The sequence below is a fragment of the Megalobrama amblycephala genome, linkage group LG22 (assembly GCF_018812025.1).
Source record: "Megalobrama amblycephala isolate DHTTF-2021 linkage group LG22, ASM1881202v1, whole genome shotgun sequence".
In the NCBI taxonomy this organism is placed as follows: domain Eukaryota; kingdom Metazoa; phylum Chordata; class Actinopteri; order Cypriniformes; family Xenocyprididae; genus Megalobrama; species Megalobrama amblycephala.
The window spans coordinates 27,166,389-27,189,223 of record NC_063065.1 but is presented as its reverse complement, the minus strand read 5'-3'; the positions used below and the strand labels follow the sequence as shown (position 1 = coordinate 27,189,223).

General features: G+C 37.6%; 1 protein-coding gene across 1 annotated transcript in view; it reads left to right on the top strand.

Annotated features, from left to right (window-relative positions):
- Positions 1 to 22,835, top strand: part of kmt2ca (lysine (K)-specific methyltransferase 2Ca) — a 181,276-nt gene that overhangs the window by 107,811 nt on the left and 50,630 nt on the right. The window contains 10 exon segments of the mRNA XM_048173990.1: positions 47 to 154; positions 261 to 629; positions 667 to 1,088; positions 4,799 to 4,918; positions 10,442 to 10,558; positions 13,743 to 13,847; positions 14,992 to 15,096; positions 18,987 to 19,168; positions 22,278 to 22,442; positions 22,654 to 22,763. Of these exon segments, the coding sequence (XP_048029947.1) occupies positions 47 to 154; positions 261 to 629; positions 667 to 1,088; positions 4,799 to 4,918; positions 10,442 to 10,558; positions 13,743 to 13,847; positions 14,992 to 15,096; positions 18,987 to 19,168; positions 22,278 to 22,442; positions 22,654 to 22,763 (1,803 nt within the window).

Below are 22,835 nucleotides of genomic sequence, written 5' to 3'. Positions count from 1 at the left end.
CACAGTTGTTTCCTTGTGCAACCTAACACTTCTCTTTCCTATCTAGATGTCTTTGTGGCTGTTGAAGAAGTTAATGAGGCGAAGGAGGAAGTGCCGTTGGAGACAGAGCTCAGTACTAGTCCACTTCCTACTCTGCCAGAAGAGTTTCTGTCATGTAAGTTTTTCTTTCTTAGTCAGTAGTTCTTATCCATAAGCATGCAAAGTGTTCTGTATTATTGTGATTTCTAGCCACAGAGTTCTTAGGTTTGTGTTTTTTGCAGCTGCTGAACCTGCCCAGGAGATCCAGGTTACAGTCACTTTGACAGAGGGTCCCGAACCTCCTCCGTGCTCAGCTACTTTAGTGGGTGTACCCTCCCTCTCCTTTCAGGCCTCTACCACTACTGAAGACCACGACCAGGAACAGAATCTCATTGGTGCTTTGGAAATGGGGAAGGAAACGGAGGATAAACTGCCTGAAGCTACAGAGGATGAACCTGAAGTGGACGTTTCAAAAGCTCTTCCTGCTTTGCCAACCAAAGAAACATCCCCCAAACACTCTCGAGTCCAAGAGGAAGAACCCATGGATGTCTGTCCCTCAGACACCTCCAATATGAAGGATAAAAGGATGTCAAATGTCCAAGAAGCCCAGAGTGTTGTGGAAGAAATTGAGCAAGGGACAGAAACAAGACCAACCAGAACATGAAGAGGAGGAGGTGGTAGATCCCAAGCTCACTTGTATTTTACCTGAGCCTGATAGTGTCCCACTGGATGCTGAGTGCAGTCCTACTGTGGAAATGGACACTACACCTGTCAGTGAGCACAGTTTCTCCAGTTTCAGCTCTCCTATCGAGGATAAGAGCCTCATTTTGAAGCATTCCCCGGGAATGTCGTCCGAGGGCTCAATCAAGTTGACCCAGTCCCCGTTTTCCACTGAAGCCTCGCCCAGGGAGACATCGCAAAGCCAGACGCCAACCCACGGCTTGAATTCAGCTGGATACAGCCCCAGTGTTTCCAACACCACCTTCTTCCCTTTTACGCCCAAGATAGGTATGGGAAAGCCAGCCATCTCCAAGAGGAAGTTCTCTCCTGGAAGGCCAAGAGTAAAGCAGGTAAAACTGGTTTTTGGCCTTTCTTTCTTGCTTTTTGGTGAAGGATCCTGGTTTGCCTCTGTCTCTTTAGGACACTGATTCTGTCTGTGATCCACAATTTTCAGCTACACAGTAATTACTCCTTTGCTCTCCATGTTCCTTCGTCACATTGATTAGTGCCAGAGCGTAGCGTGTATTAATTAACATGTAAAGGCTCTTACTGTGCTCTCTCTGGCTCAGTCTCTGCCTTGCTCACTCTTTCTTTTTCTAGCTCCCTCTCCTGCCTCCTCCTCTACCAACCCCCCACCCCCCAGTCCCCCACTGCCCTTCTCAAATACATCACTCACAGTATCCCAGGAGAGAGGGGGCTGGGAGTTGGCTCCAGAGCCAGGGTTTATGCTAGTGGAACATAAAGGAGTCTTTTTGGAGGTGTGTAATTCGGATAAATGCTCACTGAGCTGGAAAGCACAGCACAAACCCATTTCCCCTTTGAGCTCTGAAGCAGGGATGATGCTGAGAACTCCTTTTTAGGGCCTTCTAAGTTCATAATTCTAAATTAAACCTGGCATTGCGGTGTCTTTGTGTCCAGTAGAGTAAATTTCAAACTACAGTTAATTCACGTTCTTCGAAACAAAGATTAGAGTGAGTTCTTTCCCATCTCGCTGGTGGTCATCTAATTTTGGGAATGCTTTCAGCATCTTTTATCTGATTGGCAGAGCATGCCACAGCTCCCAGCAAGGCTAAGGCCCAGTCTATGCAAGTATGTAAATGCAGGTATTAATGCATGGCTATGCCAAGCCATTGTACATACTTAAATGATTAGTTCACCCAAAAATGAAAATTCTGTCATCATTTATGATTTTCAATCATGTTCTGGAAATGCACATGAAGATATTTTTAATATCCATATGAATCAAGTGCTTTAATCCAAGTTTTTGGAAGAGAATTAATCTCTTTATTTGATGAATAGATTTAATTTATGCTTTTATATATAAACAATATTGATCAATACGTATACAGAGAGCTCAAATATGGTGAGAAAACTATAAACATGAAAGCTCAACCTTGCTTGATGCACAAGAACAAACCTCAGTGGTTCTTGAGTAAACTCAAACATGTCACCTAAGAAAAAAATGGTTGTTACACTTTTTTTGCCCTTTCTTTTTCTATTTTTGACATGTATGTGTGTTGATCAAAGTTTATATGTTAATAAAAGCCTAAATTAAATCTGTACATCATATAAAGAAATCACGCCTCTTCTGAAAACTTGGAAGCTTTATATGGATTATTTTTACCATGTCTTTATGAACATTTTGAAGCATCAAAGTATTGGTTTTGTGGATTTTCAAAGAGGGAAAGAAATCTCTCAGGTTGCATTTAAAAAATATCATATGTGTTTTGAAGATGAAATGACATAAGTGTGAGAAAATGATGACCGAATTTTCATTTTTGGTTGAACTCTCCCTTTAAAGGTGCTGTAAGTAATTGCATCTGTCATTTTGCTAACCTCCCTAAACATCCTGTCTCCAAAACGCAGCCCTCCAAAACATGTCAGCAACCTTGATGTCAGCAAACCCTAACAAAATAATTCACAGGCAGAGAGTATTTCTGATTAGCTAGTTTTCTGAACTTTCTTGGATAGTTCTCGGATTCTGAAACTGATTTGCTTTTTTTTTCCTCTTTAAAAAGTATAGGTTCATCATAGACTAATGTAGTATGTCAAGACACCTGTTTCAATGATATCTTTTGAGGTATTAGAGATATTTTTTTGTATGGAAGTCCAAACAAATAGCTTACGATTAAGTGCATTGTTGTGTTTCTTTGGTGATAACAAACCTTAGTACTCAAGGGGGCAATAGATTTACAAATGTTCGTACCATTTAAACTGGATGTGTCATTTTTTTTCAGATAGCTAGCTATAGACATGTTGACAGTTTAACAAAATCTAACTAAATGCTTAGCAATTGTATTTTTGGATTGATATGACGTGAAGTCAAATGACTAGAAGAGTGTATATGTGTCTGTGTTTATGTTAGTTTATATGGCTCTGGTCATATTCCCTTTGGAGTGTGTGCCATCTGGGCACAGTGTAATTTGAAGGGTGGGCAGCTGTCATTGGCTCCAACTGAGATTTCCGGTTTGGTGTGTATAAATGCGTTCATGAGTATGTACACACCCCTGTGTTATCGTGTGTGTGCGTTAGAGAGAGAAAGATTTAGTTTTGTTGTGCAAATGAGCTTCTAGCGTTTCACCGCTTTTCTTGAAGTAACTCCCGCTGACTCTCTTCAGAGACGATCAGGCGTGCTTTACGGTCTGAATATTGTAGAAGTTTCAGAGTCCTGTTGGGATTAGCTTGAGTTCATCATTTGGAAATATGTATCTGCTGGTTGAAAGAGCTTTCATGCGCATGTCTTGTTAAAGTGTCTCTTGGGTGCCTACCCAATAAGCTTAAAGATTTCACCTTTCCATTAATTTTACATTTGTACCATATTTGTCCTTTTTGAAAAACCCCAGGACAGCAAATTCAGTGCATACAAAGACATACTTCCTCAACATACTCTCACTGAACTGATCGTCAATTAGCAATTTAAGGAATCACCAATATCAAACACTGTTTTTATTATTATTATTATTATTATTGTCATTACTTAATCAGATTATATTATTATTGTTGTATTGATTTATTTTTTATTTATTTTGTTGTCTTTATTCACAGGCATGTTGGCATGATGATATTTGTTTGTTTCTCAGTTGCCCCCTCCACTCACTCTTTAACTTGTGTTAGAGGAGAGCTTTTTTCTTTCTTTCTTTCTTTTTATTCAATAATAACAATTCTTGGGTCCTGTGCTTAAGGAATGGTAATTTGTTTCATTAAGTACTTTTGTTTTATTAAGAAGCAATGTTCTGGGTTCAATACAAGTTACACCCAATTTACATCAAGCATTTGTTGGTTACCACAGAAAATAATGTTAAATAAAGTTATATTATAATGTTAATAAAATTTTTAAAGGTTTATTTATTTAGTTTTGTATGGAAGAATTAATACAACAATGTTGTCCTGAGACATTAAGTTGTATTGAAGCTCAGACATTCATTTAAAGTTTGGGACAAAATGATACATGACAAGAAAAACAAAACAAAGTAACCAACCAACGGCTGTTATTTATTATTTATAATTTTGAAATAATTTTCATTTTGTAAAACAAAACAAGCCTTGGGGTGTTTGTGTAATGCATTGTAATTACACAGACTAACCCTCATTAGCTCGTTAAACAGGCTAAATGCTCCCCATGACACTTTGCGCTTTACAAAATTCTGTTTATTTTAAAGAGCTGCTTGTTGTCATGCTGACATGATCACGCTTGTTTTGTACAAACAAATAAACAATATTGTTTCCATGGAGGCATAATGACGCTTTATAATGAGGCCTTAGCAGACTTCCCCTACAAAGTGAAACTCACTCAAAGCAAATTCTTACATTTGCTTCTCTTAGGACAGAATTATTTTATTTAACATCACTGTCATGTTTCAGGAATTTGTCCCAAACTTTATATCCCACGTTATTAGCTTGGTATGATGCATTTGTGTAAAAGTATTGCATTCATTTGACATGCTGTGTTCTTGTTGCTGGCTTTCACATTTATGTTGCTGCATTTTGTCATCCCTCATTTTCCCCTCATCACCTATATACCCCTACCCCCCTCCGTCTCTTCTCCGCCGCTTTACCTCAGGGTGCATGGAGTAACCGTAGCGCAATGAGCTCGCCTTCCTGGTCTCCAGAGCGCTCGGACGCCTGGGACAGCCCTAAGACCAGGCCGATGCACGGGCTGCCCATCTGGACCATGAGATTGGTAAATGAGGGGAGGGTGTTGAATGGTTTGACCCCTGCAGGGGACTGAGCTTTTAATGTGGGTGTGTGCTGGTTTAGTTGAGAAGGTAAAATCAAATATGGTGCAGAAAGGTTATTATACCTTAGATGGCTATGTGATTTTGTTTTTTAACAATGTGAGTCTGTTGCATGAGTTTGTTACAAGTGCATATTCAATCATGAATTCACCGTGATTCATCATCTAGCAGTAGAAAAGTCCAGTGAAAGCAAAGATAAAAAATCGACATATTTTTAACATGACATGCTGTCTTTAAAACGCAATGTTCATGGTGTGAGATTCTAAAAACCAATGAGACACAGCACACTAGCCAAAGGTTTTGATCTGATAAATATTATATATGAACAGAAAATTATACACATGGACCAAGTGGCTGATATTTGCCAGGGATACATTGAAAGAGGGTTGTCATAATGTACAATCTCTACTCATACTTTTTAAACACAATATGAAATCAAAAATGACCCTATTGACCATAAATGTCCCGGGTCACAATTCATTCCAATTCATCAGTACCTGTTACTCTAAAAAAGTGTTTTTATAATGTAATTAATCATATGCTGATATAAGCAGGGCTATGTGTAACAGTACATGTATTCGTCCTGAACCATCACGGTATATGCATCACTGTTCAGTGCGTACAGTCAGTAGGGCTGGGTATCGCTCAAAAATTTTCGATACCGAGACGATTCCGATACCTTGACTTCGATACCGATACCTGAACGATACCTTTTTCGATACCAATTTTATAAAATCTGTTTTAACAAGATTACATTACCTCAAAAAATCTTTGGTTTTATATTTTAACTTTTGACTTTTTTTTCAGACTCAAAGACTCATCTCCTAAGCCACTGCAGGGAATAAAAAAGCACAAATGAACAAAATTTACCCAACACAATAAATCAGTGCAAATAGTTTGAATAAAGTTTAGTTTACAATGCAAAAATTCAGTATGTGAGGCTCACTGCAGATCTTTTAAATCACTCAGCAATTATTGTTGTTCTTCAAAAAATTAATTATTATTAACAAGATCAAAGCGGAAGTAAGAGTGACGCACGTTCTCACCGTGAAATGAGAGTCGCGTCGCGTGTTTCCATAGACTTGAGAGACGAACGCTGATGTAAAGCTGCTGTGTGTTGTACCTGTCCATAACTAGTCTAAAAAACATTGCGCGTTCCGCTGTTTCTGCAGGCAGTGCGACACTTCTGTTTTCTGTAAACAGTATCTGTAGTGAACCGGCTGCTCACATAAACAGCCGTTTCTCACCCGTCCATTTGGAGATAAACTGAAAACGAAACCGTTGATTCACTCGCCCCCTCGCACATAGGGTCTCTCTCGCGCGCATAGTTTTATATATTTAGATATAAATAAAAATAACAATGTAGTGCAACGTGTTTGCTCATCAACAAGACAGCGAAAGCATTTCTCCGCCCCTTCTCCCCGGCTCTGTTCTGAGGTACTGAAATTTGGCACCGAATGACAAGACACTTTTCGATACTCGATAGTATCGAGGCAATTTGATCGGTACCTAAAAAGTATCGAGTTCGGTACCCAGCCCTAACAGTCAGACAGCAGTTGGTCACAGGCGATCCACACTCCAATCCAGAAGGGGGCGCGCGTGGTAATGCAACGCTGTTTGTTAACTGCTACAACAGGAAAAGGCGCAGAAGAACAGCAGATGATCTATGTATAGACGTCAATTAAACAGAGAATTATATCTCACGTAGCATTATATTTACCTCAGGCAAGTCATTTAGTGTATATATATACTGTGTAACTGTGTAAATGATTATATTTAAAAAATGAACTGAGATTAGAAAAATAATTGATAGATAATTTTATAGTTAGATTTAGAAGTTAATGCAAAACCTGCCTCATGTGCAATTTACATTTTATTGTTTGTTTTTTATTTATTATATCTAAAAATAAATAGCAACTGAATTTAATAGTCTATGCTCTGTTGTTAATCGTAACTTTTAATATTATAGTAATGTGCAAGAAAGGGCTCCCTGTATATATTTTACAGCATTAGCGGAGATGTACAGTGCTCAGCATAAATGAGTACACCCCCTTTGAAAAGTCTCAGTGAATCTCAGTGAACACAAAAACTATTTCCAAAATGTTGATAACATCTGTTAATAATCTGTTAATAATATAATAATATAACTAATAATCTAACTTAATAATAATATAAATAATGATATTATTAATAATATAACTTAGATTACACATTTTTCAGTTTTACTTAAATTAGGGTGATGCAAAAATGAGTACACCCCACAACAAAAACTACTACATCTAGTAGTTTATATGGCCTCCATGTTTTTTAATGACAGCACCAAGTCTTCTAGGCATGGAATGAACAAGTTGGTGACATTTTGCAACATCTATCTTTTTCCATACTTCAAGAATGACCTCTTTTAGACACTGGATGCTGGATGGAGAATGACGCTCAACTTGTCTCTTCAGAATTTCCCATAGGTGTTCGATTGGGTTCAGATCAGGAGCCAATGAATCACTCGTGATGGTAGCATCTTCTCTTTCAGTATAGAGCAGTACATCTGTGAATTCATGATGCCATCAATGAAATGCAGCTCACCAACACCAGCAGCACTCATGCAGCCCCACATAAGGACACTGCCACCACCATGTTTCACTGTAGGCCCCATGCATTTTTCTTTGTATTCCTCACCTCATACAGTTTTGAAGCCATCAGTTCCAAAAGCATTTATCTTGATCTCATCACTCCAGAGTATAGAGTCCCAGTAGTCTTCATCTTTGTCAGCATGGACCCTGGCAAACTCTAGGTGGGCTTTTTTTGTGCCTGGGCTTTAGGAGAGGCCTCTTTCGTGGACGGCATGCATGCACGCCATTCCTCTGCAGTGTATGCAGTATTATGTCACTGGAAATAGTCACCCCAGTTTGGATTTCTACTTCTTTAGATAACTGCAGTGAACTTGCATACCGATTTTCTTCAACCCTTCTCATCAGAAGACGCTCCTGTCGAGGTGTTAACTTCCGCGGACAACCTGGACGTAAAGCTTTGCTGATCTTCTTGTAGCCTTCACCTTTCTGGTGTAAAGAAATTATTTTCTTTCTCACGTCTTGTGATATTTCTCTTCCATGTGGTGCCATTGCTGACAGCATGATGGGGTTTTAACACCCTTTTACAATCAACTGTCTGCTGGACACCTGTGGTTGAATTCTTGTTAAATTAGACATTTGTAGTCTAAAATTTAACTTTGCTCCAGAGACTTTCAGTGGGGGTGTACTCATATTTTCATCACCCTAATTTGAGTAAAACTGAAAATTTTGTTCTCCAAGTTATATTATTTGCCTTACTTTCATGTTATAAGTTAAACATGTTATATAAAACTTAGTTTTGTCAACATTTTGGAAATTGTTTCTCTGTTCATTTAGATATTGTTTAAAATGTTACTTTTCATTTACGCTAAGCACTGGTATATTTTCAGAAATATAGAAAATGTTAATTATAATTGAATTTGTTTAATGAGAGAGACTCAATTGTTCAATAAACCACTTTTAATAAAAAATAAGAAAAAATAAGCGATTTTATGTTTAGTTTAGCTGTACCAAACCCGTACTGAACCGTGACTTCAATACCGAGGTACATACCGAACCATCATGTTTGTGTACGTTACACCCCTAGTAACCAGTAATATGTTTCATCTCTTCATGAATCAGTCAAGTCCTGATAGATAAATCCAAGCCTCATCATTTCTCACTGATTATTCTGTTTCACTCACATTACAAAAGTTAAATGCAGTGTGATTTGCTGTTTTATGTTGCTCTCTATTACACTTTTCCATTAATATAATAAAATGTTTTATGATAGCATGTTCATATAACAAAATCAACATATATCTACAAATGCATGTGCATGAGACACCAGAGTTGCATCCTTCCTATTGCAGCAGTATCTCATCAGAATTGCTGTTCTACTCTGTGGCTGCACTCAAGCAGATTTAGAGGAGTGCCTTCCTTAACCCTAGTCTATTTTTTCCCACTCCATAATTCATTTCTGCACAAATTAGACTCAGACTGTAAAGGCGATGGAGTGCACCAAGCTTCCTTAGGCAATCTCTCTAAATGAAGTTGACGTCTCCTGTCTGAGTAGTGCTTCTTGGCTACAGTGAGGTAATTACCTGGGAGGAAGTGGGAATTGGGCCAGAGCTTCAGCCTCGATGCAAACGCAACGTGACACCTTCAGAAGCAGGGCAAGTTGGCGGAAGCCTGGCCTGAAATGTGATCTATAAGTCAGTGCAGTGTTCAGGGAGTTGAGCTGAACCCCAGAGGGTCAGGTCTTGGGATGGATGGATGAGTTTGTATCACAAACACAGATGCAACTGGTTTGGTGCCTTCTAGAAGGTTTTTCACCATGTCAAGCTAGGTTATAGGTGGATAATTATTTCTTCTAAACAGCAAAAGCATTGTTCAACCAAATCAGTCAAGCGATAATGCCATGTGCTATTAGAGGATAATATGTGCACATTTTTATGAGAGTTAGGAGACATAGCGAAATTCAGTGCAATGAAAATGCCTCTTTCTTTTTCTTCTTGCAGAATGTTATAGAACACAAATTTTTTTTTTTTTTTTTTTTTATGGAAATCTGTTAGAAGACCTATTATGTTTTTTGTTGTTGTTGTTGGTGGTGGTCTTTTGGTGTGTAATGTTGCTGTTTGAGCATGAAAAAGGTCTGCAAAGTTACAAAGCACAAAGTCCACTGTTTCTGAACTCCCTGACACCTCAGATGTAGTCTAAAGCTTTTTTTTTTTGTTTGTTTGTTTTTTTCCGGATACAAACATGTCACAATATTCCTTATTTAAATAATTCCCACCCAAGGCATATGCAACATATAGGTGCACCACTGAGTTTCAGACAAAGACAGAACAGAACAGAAGTGCTAATAATCAATATATTACTACTGTTTTACTGTGGTTGACACTCTGAGCAGCCATATTGGATTCTGAAGTCAGGGTTGCTGCGGTTTCTCTGAGTTTCCCAGTTGCAACAATTTGCGGGGGCGTTCCAGTTAAAAGTTCCTACTGGGAATGAAGAATTTCCCACTTCCGAGGACAAATGGAATGCTCCTTAAATACAATAAAAGAGTTTTTTTTTGTTGTTGTTGTTTTTTTTTTGTTTTTTTTTAAGGTTAGGACCTCATAAATAAGTCTAATAACTTCCCAACACAATTATCATTTTTACTACTAAGGTTTAAATCAGAGATGCTATTATAATACAATGACCAGACACAAAATTGGCAAACTTAATGGCTAAATAAAGCACATTAAATTCAACATGATATTTTTGTGTTTATGTCACCAACAAAACAATATTTGATATATTGTCTAGCCCTGTTAGCTATGAGTATTTGCCATTATGTATTATAAATTCACACTCAATTTTTCCAAAGTGTGCCTTCAAAGAAATGAAATAATATCTTCTCTCCCTATCTCTGTCTGCTAGGGTCGTGGATCTGGCTTTCCTGGAAGGCGGCGACCCAGGGGAACTAACCTGTCTGGGAGAGGTGGCAGGGGACGCTCCAGGCTAAAGATGGAGAGCAGCCCCGTGGTGACCCCTGGGGTATGAAGCCCCCACCTCTACAAGCATAAATAAAACAGCGCTCAGATGTGCTTAATGTTCACATTAAAGCCTGAGAAATGCACTCACGCTCAGCAGAGCTTCAGCAGCAGTTCCCGGCCCAAATGGCCTTTTCAAAATAGCAAATGCTGACATTTTCCCCAACACGAACGACTTGTGATGGGGGAGATTGAGCCAGCATGTACTTTGCCTGCCAATATGATAAAATAGGCAATTTTATTCTCAGCAGCCGTCATGTAGTTTACACACATAATGAACATCTCATTTTAACTTTGTCAACCAGTCTCATTATAATCCAGTGGCACGCTAAATTGTCACGTAAAGTCCCATTCACACAGAGTGTGAATATTCACCATGGCAAGCCTTTAAATATAAACTATCCATTCCTATGGTAGTGTTGCCAGATGATTTCTAGCCCAAAAGCATTCTAAAACCCGCCCACTCCAAGAAAAAAATGCCCAAAACATTAACTTTCAAAACAATGTGATAGAATTTTATTGCCGTCAGCCAAGGTTGATAAGGGCTGTTTTTTAACTCCTTAAAAGAAAAGAATTGACAAAATAAAATAATAAAAATGAATCAATGAAGCAATGCAACAGGAAAACAGATAAACATGGCGAACACACTAAAAGAAAATTAGGAAATATGACTAAAATGTAGAAAATGTCAAAACAAACAATTGAGGAATTAACAGACGACTTTAACCCTTTGACACATGAATCATTTCCATTGTCAACAGTAAGAATAGACCAATTCAAGAGCAAAAAACCCAGTACAAGTGATCAGAATAAGCAATGTACAGTAGTCAGCATGGATAAAAAAAAAAAAATCATCAAAGTTGTCCCAAGAACTATGTTATCCTAAGAAGAAGGTTTTTAGAACAACAAAGGTTTTGATCCATTTCAAATGTTGACTACTGTAATTAGGCAAAGCTAACTATTTGAGTTTACAGCGGCTCGCACACGCATCTCTCACATGCTCATGCACACACCATAACAAATGTCACTCATTGATACATATACACAAAAAAATATTGCTCTTACCTTTGTGTTGAGCTTTGACTTCAGACAGAACTACATTCTTTCTTGAAATACGCATTGTAGATCATAATGTAGAACTTTACACAGTCAAAACTCTTCCAGCAGCTGTCAGGGACAAGTACAGTCTGTTTAAAAGTGGCAGTGGTAGTATAGTCCCGTATTCAGTTTTGATTTTGATGAAGTCTTTCAGCTGTGCTCTACTTTCAGAGTTATAATTATATTTACCAAGAGCCTTTGAGTCATCTCACACTACAGGTATAATTTACGTTTTCAGAGTTGACTCACTCTCCCATTCTTTACCGGGCATCTTATATTTAGGAACTTTGGCATTGAAATCACTTGAATATACTGATACACGTTCAAAATCTGGTCCCGTATCAGGCTAAAACCCAATCATCGCACTAAAACGTCACACTCAGTCATCAAGTCTCACCAATATAAAAGATGGCAAATTGATTGACAGGTTAAACTGAAACAATAAGGGTCATGTTAAGGAAAATGTCATGTTGATGTCTGCACTACAGTGTGGTACTTAATTATACAAGTGTTCAAATTGATTAAAATAGCATTAGTAAACAAAAACCAAAGGAAAAAAAAACAGCTTCTTACCCTGGGCCTCTTCTGTCAAAAATGACTGAAAAATTGTGCATTTTGAAATTTTACTTGTTTTCTTTTCTTTTCTTTTTTTTTTCTTTTCTTTTTTTTTTTTTTTTGCTTCATTGGAATGGGATGACACTGAAAAATGACCGACATAGTAAATGAATGGGAAATACTGAAAAATATAAAAAGTACAAACTACAAATCAGATAAAATTCAATATCAATAATTCGGCCACAATGCAGTAAAAAAAAAAAAAAAAAAAAAACAGTGAGGAAGAGGTTACACAAGACTACAAAACAGACACACCATCTCAAAAACACACTCGCACACACTCACACACACACAGCATACTATTATACACACACAAATGAACTGGTGTGGCTGTAACAATATGGTAAAGTTGAGCTAAAAGAGGTTGAAATCAGATCAGATCCAGATTAATTAAGCTGTGGTAAAGCATACGTGTTCATTTTTGTTACGTTTTTATTGAATTTTGATGACGTGTAACAAAATGTGCTCTTGTGTTCCGGTTTATCTGTAGTAAAATTAATGCAAAAACTGACAATTCAAATCAAAAAGTGGCAGAGTTTTGATTTTTCAAATCAAAATTTCAAAAAAAGAAAACTAAAAAGTAGACAAAAAGTCTTTGAGAATGTCTAAGTTCAATTCAATTCACATTTATTTGTATAGCGCTTTTCACGATACATATCGTTTCAAAGCAGCTTTACAGAGAATGCATGTTAACATTACAATTTAAAGAATGCAGTTAGCAAATAATGTAATAATTTAGGCAATTAATTTACAATCACTGTTAGCAGTTTAACTGAAGGTAGAAACGATGAGCTCCTGGAAAAATGAATTACATATTAACAATAATTAGGATGTAAGTATAAATCCAAGCCCACAACTTATTACTAATAAACACTAGAATTTATAAGGCACTTGATATACATAGAACTATGTAAGAATCTAGTGGTTACACCATGGCATTACATTTTTTTTTTTTTTTTTTTTTACTCCCACCAGATGGCACTAATCTACCTTCAAAAATTGGATTTTAAATGCCTTCTCTCTATTTTAACATGGAATACTGCTTTAATTGAAAAATAATTTAAAAAATATATTAGAAACGAATTGTATAATTTTCAATGGAGAAAAATAGCTAATAAAAATTGTATAATTATTGCATAGTTTCATAAAATACCCTCAGAATTCTAAATAATAATTAAAAAAATATTATTGAATAAAAATATATTACATTGTTTTTCCTGAGGAAGGAGCCAAGTGTGACCCCTAAACGGATAGGAAAAACAGCCCAAATTTTCTCCACCCCCCCAATGCAGATTTCTCCCATCCAACCCAAACAAAAGAAGCCCAACTGACCACAATGGACCTTTTCAGTTGCATGATTACAATGAAAAAAATTACAGAAAATAACATATCAGTAGACACAGTATAGTAATATTTTAGAAACCGTTGCATGGAATCTGTGAAAATGTAAACTGGTGTCATGTTCCCTGTTACAGATAAGCTTTATGGATTCTCCATATGTAGTAAAAGAAGAGGAGGAGAACTCCATGCACAACACCGTGGTCATGTTCTCCACATCTGACTCCTTCACACTTAAACAAGTAAGTATTTGAGGAAGCTTTTTTTGCAGTTAAAGGGTTAGTTCACCCAAAAATGAAAATTCTGTCATTAATTACTCACCCTCATGTCGTTCCACACCCATAAGACCTTCGTTCATCTTCGGAACACAAATTAAGATATTTTGGATAAAATCCAATGGCTCATGAGGCCTCCATTGACAGCAAAATGCCCAGAAACCTACTAAAGACATATTAAAAACAGTTCATGTGACTACAGTGGTTCAACCTTTATGTTATGAAGCGGCGAGAATACTTTTTGTACACCTAAACAACAAAATAACGACATTATTCAACAATATCTAGTGATGGACAATTTCAAAACACTGCTTCATGAAGCTTCTAAGCTTTACGAATCTTTTGTTTTGAATCAGTGGTTCGGAGCGTGTCTCAAACTGCCAAGGTCATGTGATTTCAGTAAATGAGGCTTCGTTACGTCATAAGTGTTTCGAAATTTCAATGGTTCACCACTAGGGTGCGTGACATTGGCAGTTTGATACACGCTCCGAACCACTGATTCGAAACAAAAGATTCGTAAAGCTTCGAAGCTTCATGAAGCAGTGTTTTGAAATCTTTTTTTTCGCCGCACAAAAAGTATTCTTGTCGCTTCATAACATTAAAGTTGAACCACTGTAGTCGCATGAACTGTTTTAAATATGTCTTTAGTAGCTTTCTGGCCATCTGAAAGTGTTAATTATCTTGCCAGCACTGAGCCATCGAATTTTATCAAAAATATCTTAATTTGTGTTCCGAAGATGAATGAAGGTCTTATGGGTGTGGAATGACTTGATGGTGAGTAATAAATGACAGGATTTTCATTTTTGGGTGAACTAACCCTTTAAGCAGTGCTCACTTTCATGTTGTATTTATTTGTCATGTACAGTGGCCCTGTATTTTCACACTTAATGTCTGAATGGCATTGCATTAGATAAAAATAGAAAATATCAAGTTTATGTTATCAACATGCACAAAGGCAGCGCATCTGAAATTAGGTAACATAGTAAAAACATCTCCCGTCTTATCTTAGACCTTTATAGGGCACATGAATTCTGCTCTTCAAAATATGAGCCTTAGATTATCTTTATTATTAACTTCACGGGTGGGTCTCTGATCTTTCTTGTGCCACCAGGATATGTGTGTGGTGTGTGGCAGCTTTGGTCAGGGTGCTGAGGGCAGACTGCTGGCCTGCTCCCAATGCGGCCAGTGCTACCACCCCTTCTGCGTCAATATTAAGGTAAGTACCCCGCCTCCATCAATTCACTAGCACCGTTCATGAAACGTAGTGGTTTAAATTATGAGCTGCTTTTATCTGGAGTGAAGGTTAATGGTGCGTGAGATAAGTGTGACAGGTCAGTGTGTGAGAGGACCTGGATGAAAGCAGCCCGAGGGTAATGCGTAATATGTTAAGAGGATTATGAAGACGGTGTCTTATGTTGATAGACTAAAGCAGAGATCTTTATCATGTGAAGACAGCAGAAGAATACATCAGGGTGCTTTCAGTATCTCTCAGCACTTTGAGATATGCCAAGTAGAGAAACTTCCTGATCTTCATTTAATATAAGAGGCCCAGATGGATTTTCCAGATTTTTTTCACATTCCCAGTTCGGATTCTGAAATCTGCTAAGATTTATGTGAAGTTCTGCACACACAGATTCAGTGTGGACCTGATTAAGAACAATTAAATCAATAAATCCTAAGAGGTTGTGCATTAAAGAGATTGTTGATGGTGGAGAGTGGCTTATTAAGTGTCTAAAATGGCAGCACCAGCAATATGATAAAAACACTAGTGTTCTGTAAATGAATTATTATTAATAACCACCACAGTAATATAGTGTATAGTAATAGTATTATAATGTGTCCCAACATTTATTGTCTTAATATGTACTCCTGCAAATCCCATCAGTACCCATTCAACAACAACAAACCAAAATATATTCTCATATTATTCTTAAGGTGTTCTCTACCAGAAAAATAAGATTAAATGATTAATTTTTATGATTTTTGACAGCCCTGATATTTTATTTTAAATCGCAATTTCAGGGTTTTTCAAGCAAAGAAATATGATCATCTTTACCCCCTGGAATTTGTTTAAGTACCACCTGAGGGAACACATACCCCTTGTTGTGAATCCCTAATGTAGTTCATTAGCTTATCTGCTGGATGTTTAAGGTTGCTAAGCAACATGCAGTTCATCCTTGTTTTGTTGCAGATCAGTACATTAATATAGAATTAAGCTGATCAGTGTGTACAGGTGTACATTTATCGGCTATTTTGCCACAGCTTCAAATATTGCTTATTCCATCAGAACACAGAACTTGGATTTATCCATTATCCATAAATGTGCACAACCTACACACATTGATGTTATTTTTAAATTCAGCATCTAATAGGCAAATGTCATGACCAGGTGTCATCCATTCTGAGCGAGCCCAGCTTCTGTGAGCTGTCTCATTCATCCATTGGTCTGTGCAAGCAGCTGACTAGTAAAAATCACAGCTGCTGAAGATAATTGCTCCTACCCCAGATAACAGAACAAGGATATTTATTTAAAGATAATTGACGAAAATTCTGCTATTTACTCACACTCACGTTGTTCTAAACCTTCTAAGTTTGACTTTATTTTTTCCATCTAACACAAAAGGAGAAATGTTCACGCTATTCTTTCTCGTACAGTGAAAGTACATAGCAACATATCATAAAAGTTATCTGTACAAATTGTGTGCCATATTCCTTCTAAAGTCTTCTAAAGCCATGCGATAGCTTTGTATGATGAATTATAAGTCCTCAAACGTTGGTTCTTTGTGTGATCATTGGTTCATGACTGATCTTTTTTATTGTCAAACCTGGCACAACACATATTGAGGTGCCATGATGGAATGTAGACAAGTTTGAATGAGATTTGAGAGCTGCAGCAGAGGAAATTGTATTAAATAATGACTTAAAGAGTTAGTTTACACAAAAATTAAAGTTCTGTCATCATTTACTCAGCCTCGTGTCACTCCAAACTCATGATACTTTTGTTTATCTTTGAATAAAGATACACAAATGAAGATATTTTAATGAAAGCTGAGAGATTTATGCCCCTTTATTGAATGTCTATTACACTAAAATTTTCAAGCTTCAAAATATCATAAAAACATCATAAAAGTCATCCATATGAATCCAGTGGTTTTATCCAAGTCTTCTGAAGAGACAGTTGCTTTATATGATGAACAGATTTAATTTAGGCTTTTATTCACATATAAACATTGACCATCGCACATACACAGAGCTTAAGCGTTTTGCTTGACACGCAAGAACCAATGAATTTTGTTCTTGCATGTCAAGCAAGTGCAGTTGAGCTTCCTGTTCATTACATAAAGGACTGTCTTAGAATACTTGCTTGATTCAACTGGAGTACTTTTACATTGCTTTATGTACAAACTTTTTAAAGCTCAGAGTTTTGGTTGCATGGACTTTGGATGGACAGAAATCAGGTTTCCTTGAAAATATCTTCATTAGTGTTGCGAAGATGTGAACTTAAAACTTGTGTGTTTGGAACAGCATGAGGAGGGTGATAGTAAACAATGACGATTTTTATTTTTTTTGTCAACTAACACTATGATGAGGACTGGGAATATGCCTCATGACTTGTGTGGCCATCTTTTATGGTGCTCTTTTGGAATTTGACAGCTCCTGGTCACTCTGTATGGAACAGAGTAGTGTGAACAACTTTTTGTTATTCATGGGGAAAAACAAAATCGTCATGGTTTTGGTAAATGATGACAGAAGTTTTATTTGAACTATTCTGTTAACTAAAACTTTGCATCTCCAAATAGTTGCCATGTGAAGCCTATATAAAGCCAATATTTAAATATTCTAGGGCTGCCCTCGACTTTTCTGGTCGACTAGTAGTCGTCCATTTTAAGTCGACTAATCACACGTTTATTAACAAACCATATAAATCATAATAAAGAGCCTTTAATGCCTAAAGCCTAATCAGCATTCAAGCGCACCAGCAGAATGATTATGAATGCATCGGGGAAAAACGGCAAGGAGATTGCTTTAACATTCTAATAATTGATAAACTAGTGTTTTCTGTATTTTCGGCTGCAGTGATAAAGTTGACGATACCTAGTAGTGGACGTAGTTTCATACGGATTACATAACCGGAAAATATTTGTTTCTATTTGAATTGGTTAATTTAAAACTAGAAATTTCACTTTCTATTCGCTTTCTGTATTTTTCATGTCTGTGAGGCAAGTTTTGGTTCTTTTTTTTCTTTTTCTTTTTTTTGGGGGGGCGCGCTCAAGTTTACAGAGAGAGACCGCAGAAAGTGCACCCTGTTTGCTTTCATTATTTTACAAAAGCACAACTTTTTTTTTGTTATTGCAAGTGCACACGAATAAAGGTAGACTCTTTACAGAATCAAAAGATGTATTACTCTTATATGTATGACCAAAAATGACAAAGTATTTTAAGCGCAAATGATCTCACCAGGCCTCCATGTTAGCTGTCATGCAGTAAGCACACTACTATTCAGATTTCACACTTCACACAAACACTTGAATAGCCCACATTTTTCTAGGTTAACAATAAAGCGAGCAGCCATGTTAAGTTGCTACTAATATGTTTCAGATGATAAGCCATTTGAGGTCGATGAATAATAGCCGAACATTTGGATGTTCTGCCCAATGCCACATAGACGATCTGTCCGTCACAGACTTTGCCACTTCCTGTGGATTAGTTTTTTTCTGCGACTAATAAAAATTTGGTCAACTAAGCCTCTTCTCGTTGACTAATGGTTAGTCGACTATTAGGGGGCAGTCCTAAAATATTCCTTCATTAATATGGATGAAATTATCGCTTCCCCCAGTGGAGTACAAACCCAGAGGTACTGGTGAACAGCAGGCAGACTGGACACGCTTGTTGGTACAGGACGATGTGGTTGGATTGATTTATCTCCACCCACATAAATTGATCTGTAAATACCAGCAAATCCTTCTGACAAATACCTCTGACCCTAGTGACATCTCACAGCTGTGTTTTTTGTATCCATGCCTGCTAAATATATAACCCTCCATTGCCTTTTAGACTACTGCTTGACATGTGACCTCTGACCTCAGGTGTGTGTGTCTGTTTTAGATCACAAAAGTGGTGTTGAGTAAAGGCTGGCGCTGTCTAGAGTGCACAGTGTGTGAGGCATGTGGGCAGGCCAGTGACCCGGGGCGCTTACTGCTCTGTGATGACTGTGACATTAGCTACCACACATACTGTCTGGACCCACCACTGCAGAATGTACCCAAAGGCAGCTGGAAGTGCAAGTGGTATGTACACACACACACACACACACACACACACACACACACACACACACACACACACACACACACACACACACACACACACACACACACAGAAGTCTTTTCTAAAATTAGAAGCAGAGTTGGATAACAGCCCAGTTTAGTTCTTTCATATTTCTGTCTTCATCTTTGTCGGTCTTGAGGTTTAAAGACTATATATCAGAGCTCAGCGCTAAGGATGTTTTCTGCTGACGCGGTGAGGCCAGTAGTTAAAATTTTCACTTGCCCTGCCACAAAAATTAAATAGTTAATGAATAAAAATAGTTATTCTTTTCATTATTTTGACCATTGCATTTTAATAAATAAGACACTGATTTTAGATACCAGTAAAATTTCACAGCTCTTGATTACAATTTTGATACAACAGCAAAAAGTACTAGCCTAACTAGTTAAAGTTCAAACATTATTGAAGACAAATTACAAGCAATAGCACAAATAACTACATAAAAAGAAAAAAGGTATGTGATTTTCTCTTGACAATATTGTATGTTTGTCCGTTCAAAAACAAGAATGCACAAAAGAGAGCTCAATGAGACACAGATCTCTGTGTCCACTTGAATGGTTTGAATGTTTAAATTGACAAAGCATAAGCACATGCAAATGATACCCTTTCTTTCTTTCTTTCTTTCTTTCTTTCTTTGTAATTACATTATATACAATAATATATATTCAAATTGGGGTGATGCAAAAATGAATACACCCCACAACAAGAACTACTACATCTAGTACTGTGTATGGCCTCCATGATTTTTAATGACAGCACCAAGTCTTCTAGGCATGGAATGAACAATGTTGGCAACATTTTGCAACATCTATTTTTTTCCATTCTTCAAGAATGACCTCTTTTAGAGAGGATAGAGAGTGATGCTCAACTTGTCTCTACAGAATTCCCCATAGGTGTTCGATTGGGTTCAGATCAGGAGCCACTGAATCACTTTCACCCTGTTCTTCTTCAGAAATCCAACAGTGGCCTTAGATGTGTGTTTAGGATCATTGTCATGTTTGGAAAGTGCACGCAGACCAAGGGCACTGAGTGATGGTAGCATCTTCTCTTTCAGTATAGAGCAGTACATCTGTGAATTCATGATGCCATCAATGAAATGCAGCTCCCTGACACCAGCAGCACTCATGCAGCCCCACATAAGGACACTGCCACCACCATGTTTCACTGTAGGCACCATGCATTTTTCTTTGTATTCCTCACCTTTGCAACATACAGTTTTGAAGCCATCAGTTCCAAAAACATTTGTCTCATCACTCCAGAGTATAGAGTCCCAGTAGTCTTCATCTTTATCAGCATGGACCCTGGCAAACTCTAAGCTGGCTTTTTTGTGCCTGGGCTTTTGGAAAGACTTCTTTCGTGGACGGCACGCATGCATGCCATTCCTCTGCAGTGTACGCCGTATTGTGTCACTGGAAATAGTCACCCCAGTTTGGCTTTATACTTCTTTTGATAACTGCAGTGAACTCGCATGCCGATTTTCTTCAACCCTTCTCATCAGAAGACGCTCCTGTCGAGGTGTTAACTTCCGTGGACGACCTGTACGTCTCTGTGAGATGGTTGCAGTTCCATCTTTTTAAAATTTTTGTACCACTTTTTGCTACAGTATTCTGACTGACAAGTAAAGCTTTCCTGATCTTCTTGTAGCCTTCACCTTTCTGGTGTAAATAAATTATTTTCTTTCTCAGGTCCTGTGACATTTCTCTTCCATATGGTGCCATTGCTGACTGTCAACTGTCTGCTGGACACCTGTGTAATGAATAATTAGTCTCATCTGTGGTTGAATTCTTGTTAAATTAGACATTTGAGTCTAAAATGTAGCTTTGCTCCAGAGACTTTCAGTGGGGTCTACTCATTTTTGCATCACCCTAATTTGAGTAAAACTGAAAATTTTGGTCTTTAAGTTATATTGTTAACCTTAATTTCATGTTATAAGTTAAACAGATGCCATATAAAACTTAGTCTTGTCAACATTTTGGAAATTGTTTTTGTGTTCATTGAGATATTGTTTAAAATGTTACTTTTCAAAGGGGGTGTGCTCGTTTACGCTGAGCGTTTTTTTAATATATATTAACCCTTTAACATCTTTATATATATATATATAAGACTTTTATTTTAGATAATAATTCAGAATAATGTCAAAATGCAAAATTTGAATGATCCTAAAATAGGATTCAGTTTATTTTCCAAAAGCTTAAAGGTATAGTTCACACCAAAATTAAAATGTATCCCATGATTTACTTATCCTCAAGCCATCCTAGTGTATCTTCTTTCAGACGACGTTTGCAATAAAAAATATCCTGGCTTTATAATGGTAGTGAATGGGAGGTTGAGATTTTGAAGCCCAAAAAAGTGCATCCATCCAACATAAAAATAATCCATACGGCTCAAGGGGGTTAATAAAGACCTTCTGAAGCAAAGTGGGTTTTTGTAAGAAAAATATCCATATTTATAACAGCCGTACGCAAGTCTAGTTCCAGCAGAAGAGTGACCTCTGATCTAAAATCTGGTTTCTTATTTCTTACTTTTGATTTTGGGGTGAAATACTCAGGCATTTTCTTTACAGGTGCCATGTATTCACAACTCTGTGACATTCTCTATCAGTTTCTTCCATTTGAATTTCCCTCCCGCTCTCAGTTCATTAGCTTTATCTCTTTGTTAGCCTCAAATCTCTCTTTGCATCCTCTATTGTTTTTTTCATTCTCTACCCATCTAACACTCTCTTGATCTTGAGCAGCTGCTTTCAAACAAGATCGAAGGGGATTTCATACATATTTGCTGTAATGTCACGTGTAATCCTCGTTTAAACAGACTGGGTTTGCATTACATTGTGAAGCATTCGGTCAGAGCTTTACTTGGATTGGAGCCATTTAAATATTTATTTTTAGGGCAGCGCAGTCGATGCTAAGCCATGTGCAAACAAGAGGTGCGTCCATTCACAGAAAGGCTACAAAATGAATGTGAAAGGATGGATTTAGACGTTTATGATTAAAAGCGTGTGTATCTGGGATAACGTGTCTTTGCACACTAATACGTGTTATATAGGTGTGTAACTGCATTATTCTCCATCAGGTGTGTGTTGTGTACTCAGTGTGGAGCCACGTCGCCCGGCCTGCGCTGTGAGTGGCAGAATAACTACACGCAATGCGGCCCATGTGCGAGTCACACTGTGTGTCCTGTGTGCGCGCGCAACTACAGAGAGGAAGAGCTCATCCTACAGTGCCGGCAGTGTGACAGGTGGGTGGCACTCCATCATGCCAAATGTCATAACGGCAGAATAAAAGAGTATCATGGGAAATGGCTCAGCAGTAGATTAGTACATGAATAAATGCAGTTGATGGGGGAAGATATTCATTGCAGTGAGCCTGTGATATTTGCATCCTTTGTGACTTCTCCTTAATGGATGACTGGTTATGAATGTGGCCTAATCATGATGTTTGGTCTGCAGGTGGGTTCATGCCTCATGTCAAGGCCTGAACTCTGATGAAGAGGTGGAGAATGCAGCGGATGAGGGCTTTGACTGCTCTCTATGTAGAATGAACACCATGTCCATATCTGGTAAGCACTACAGACTTCTGGGGCCAGATATTTTTAAGAATAATTCTTAAGAATAATTTTCACTGAACTGCT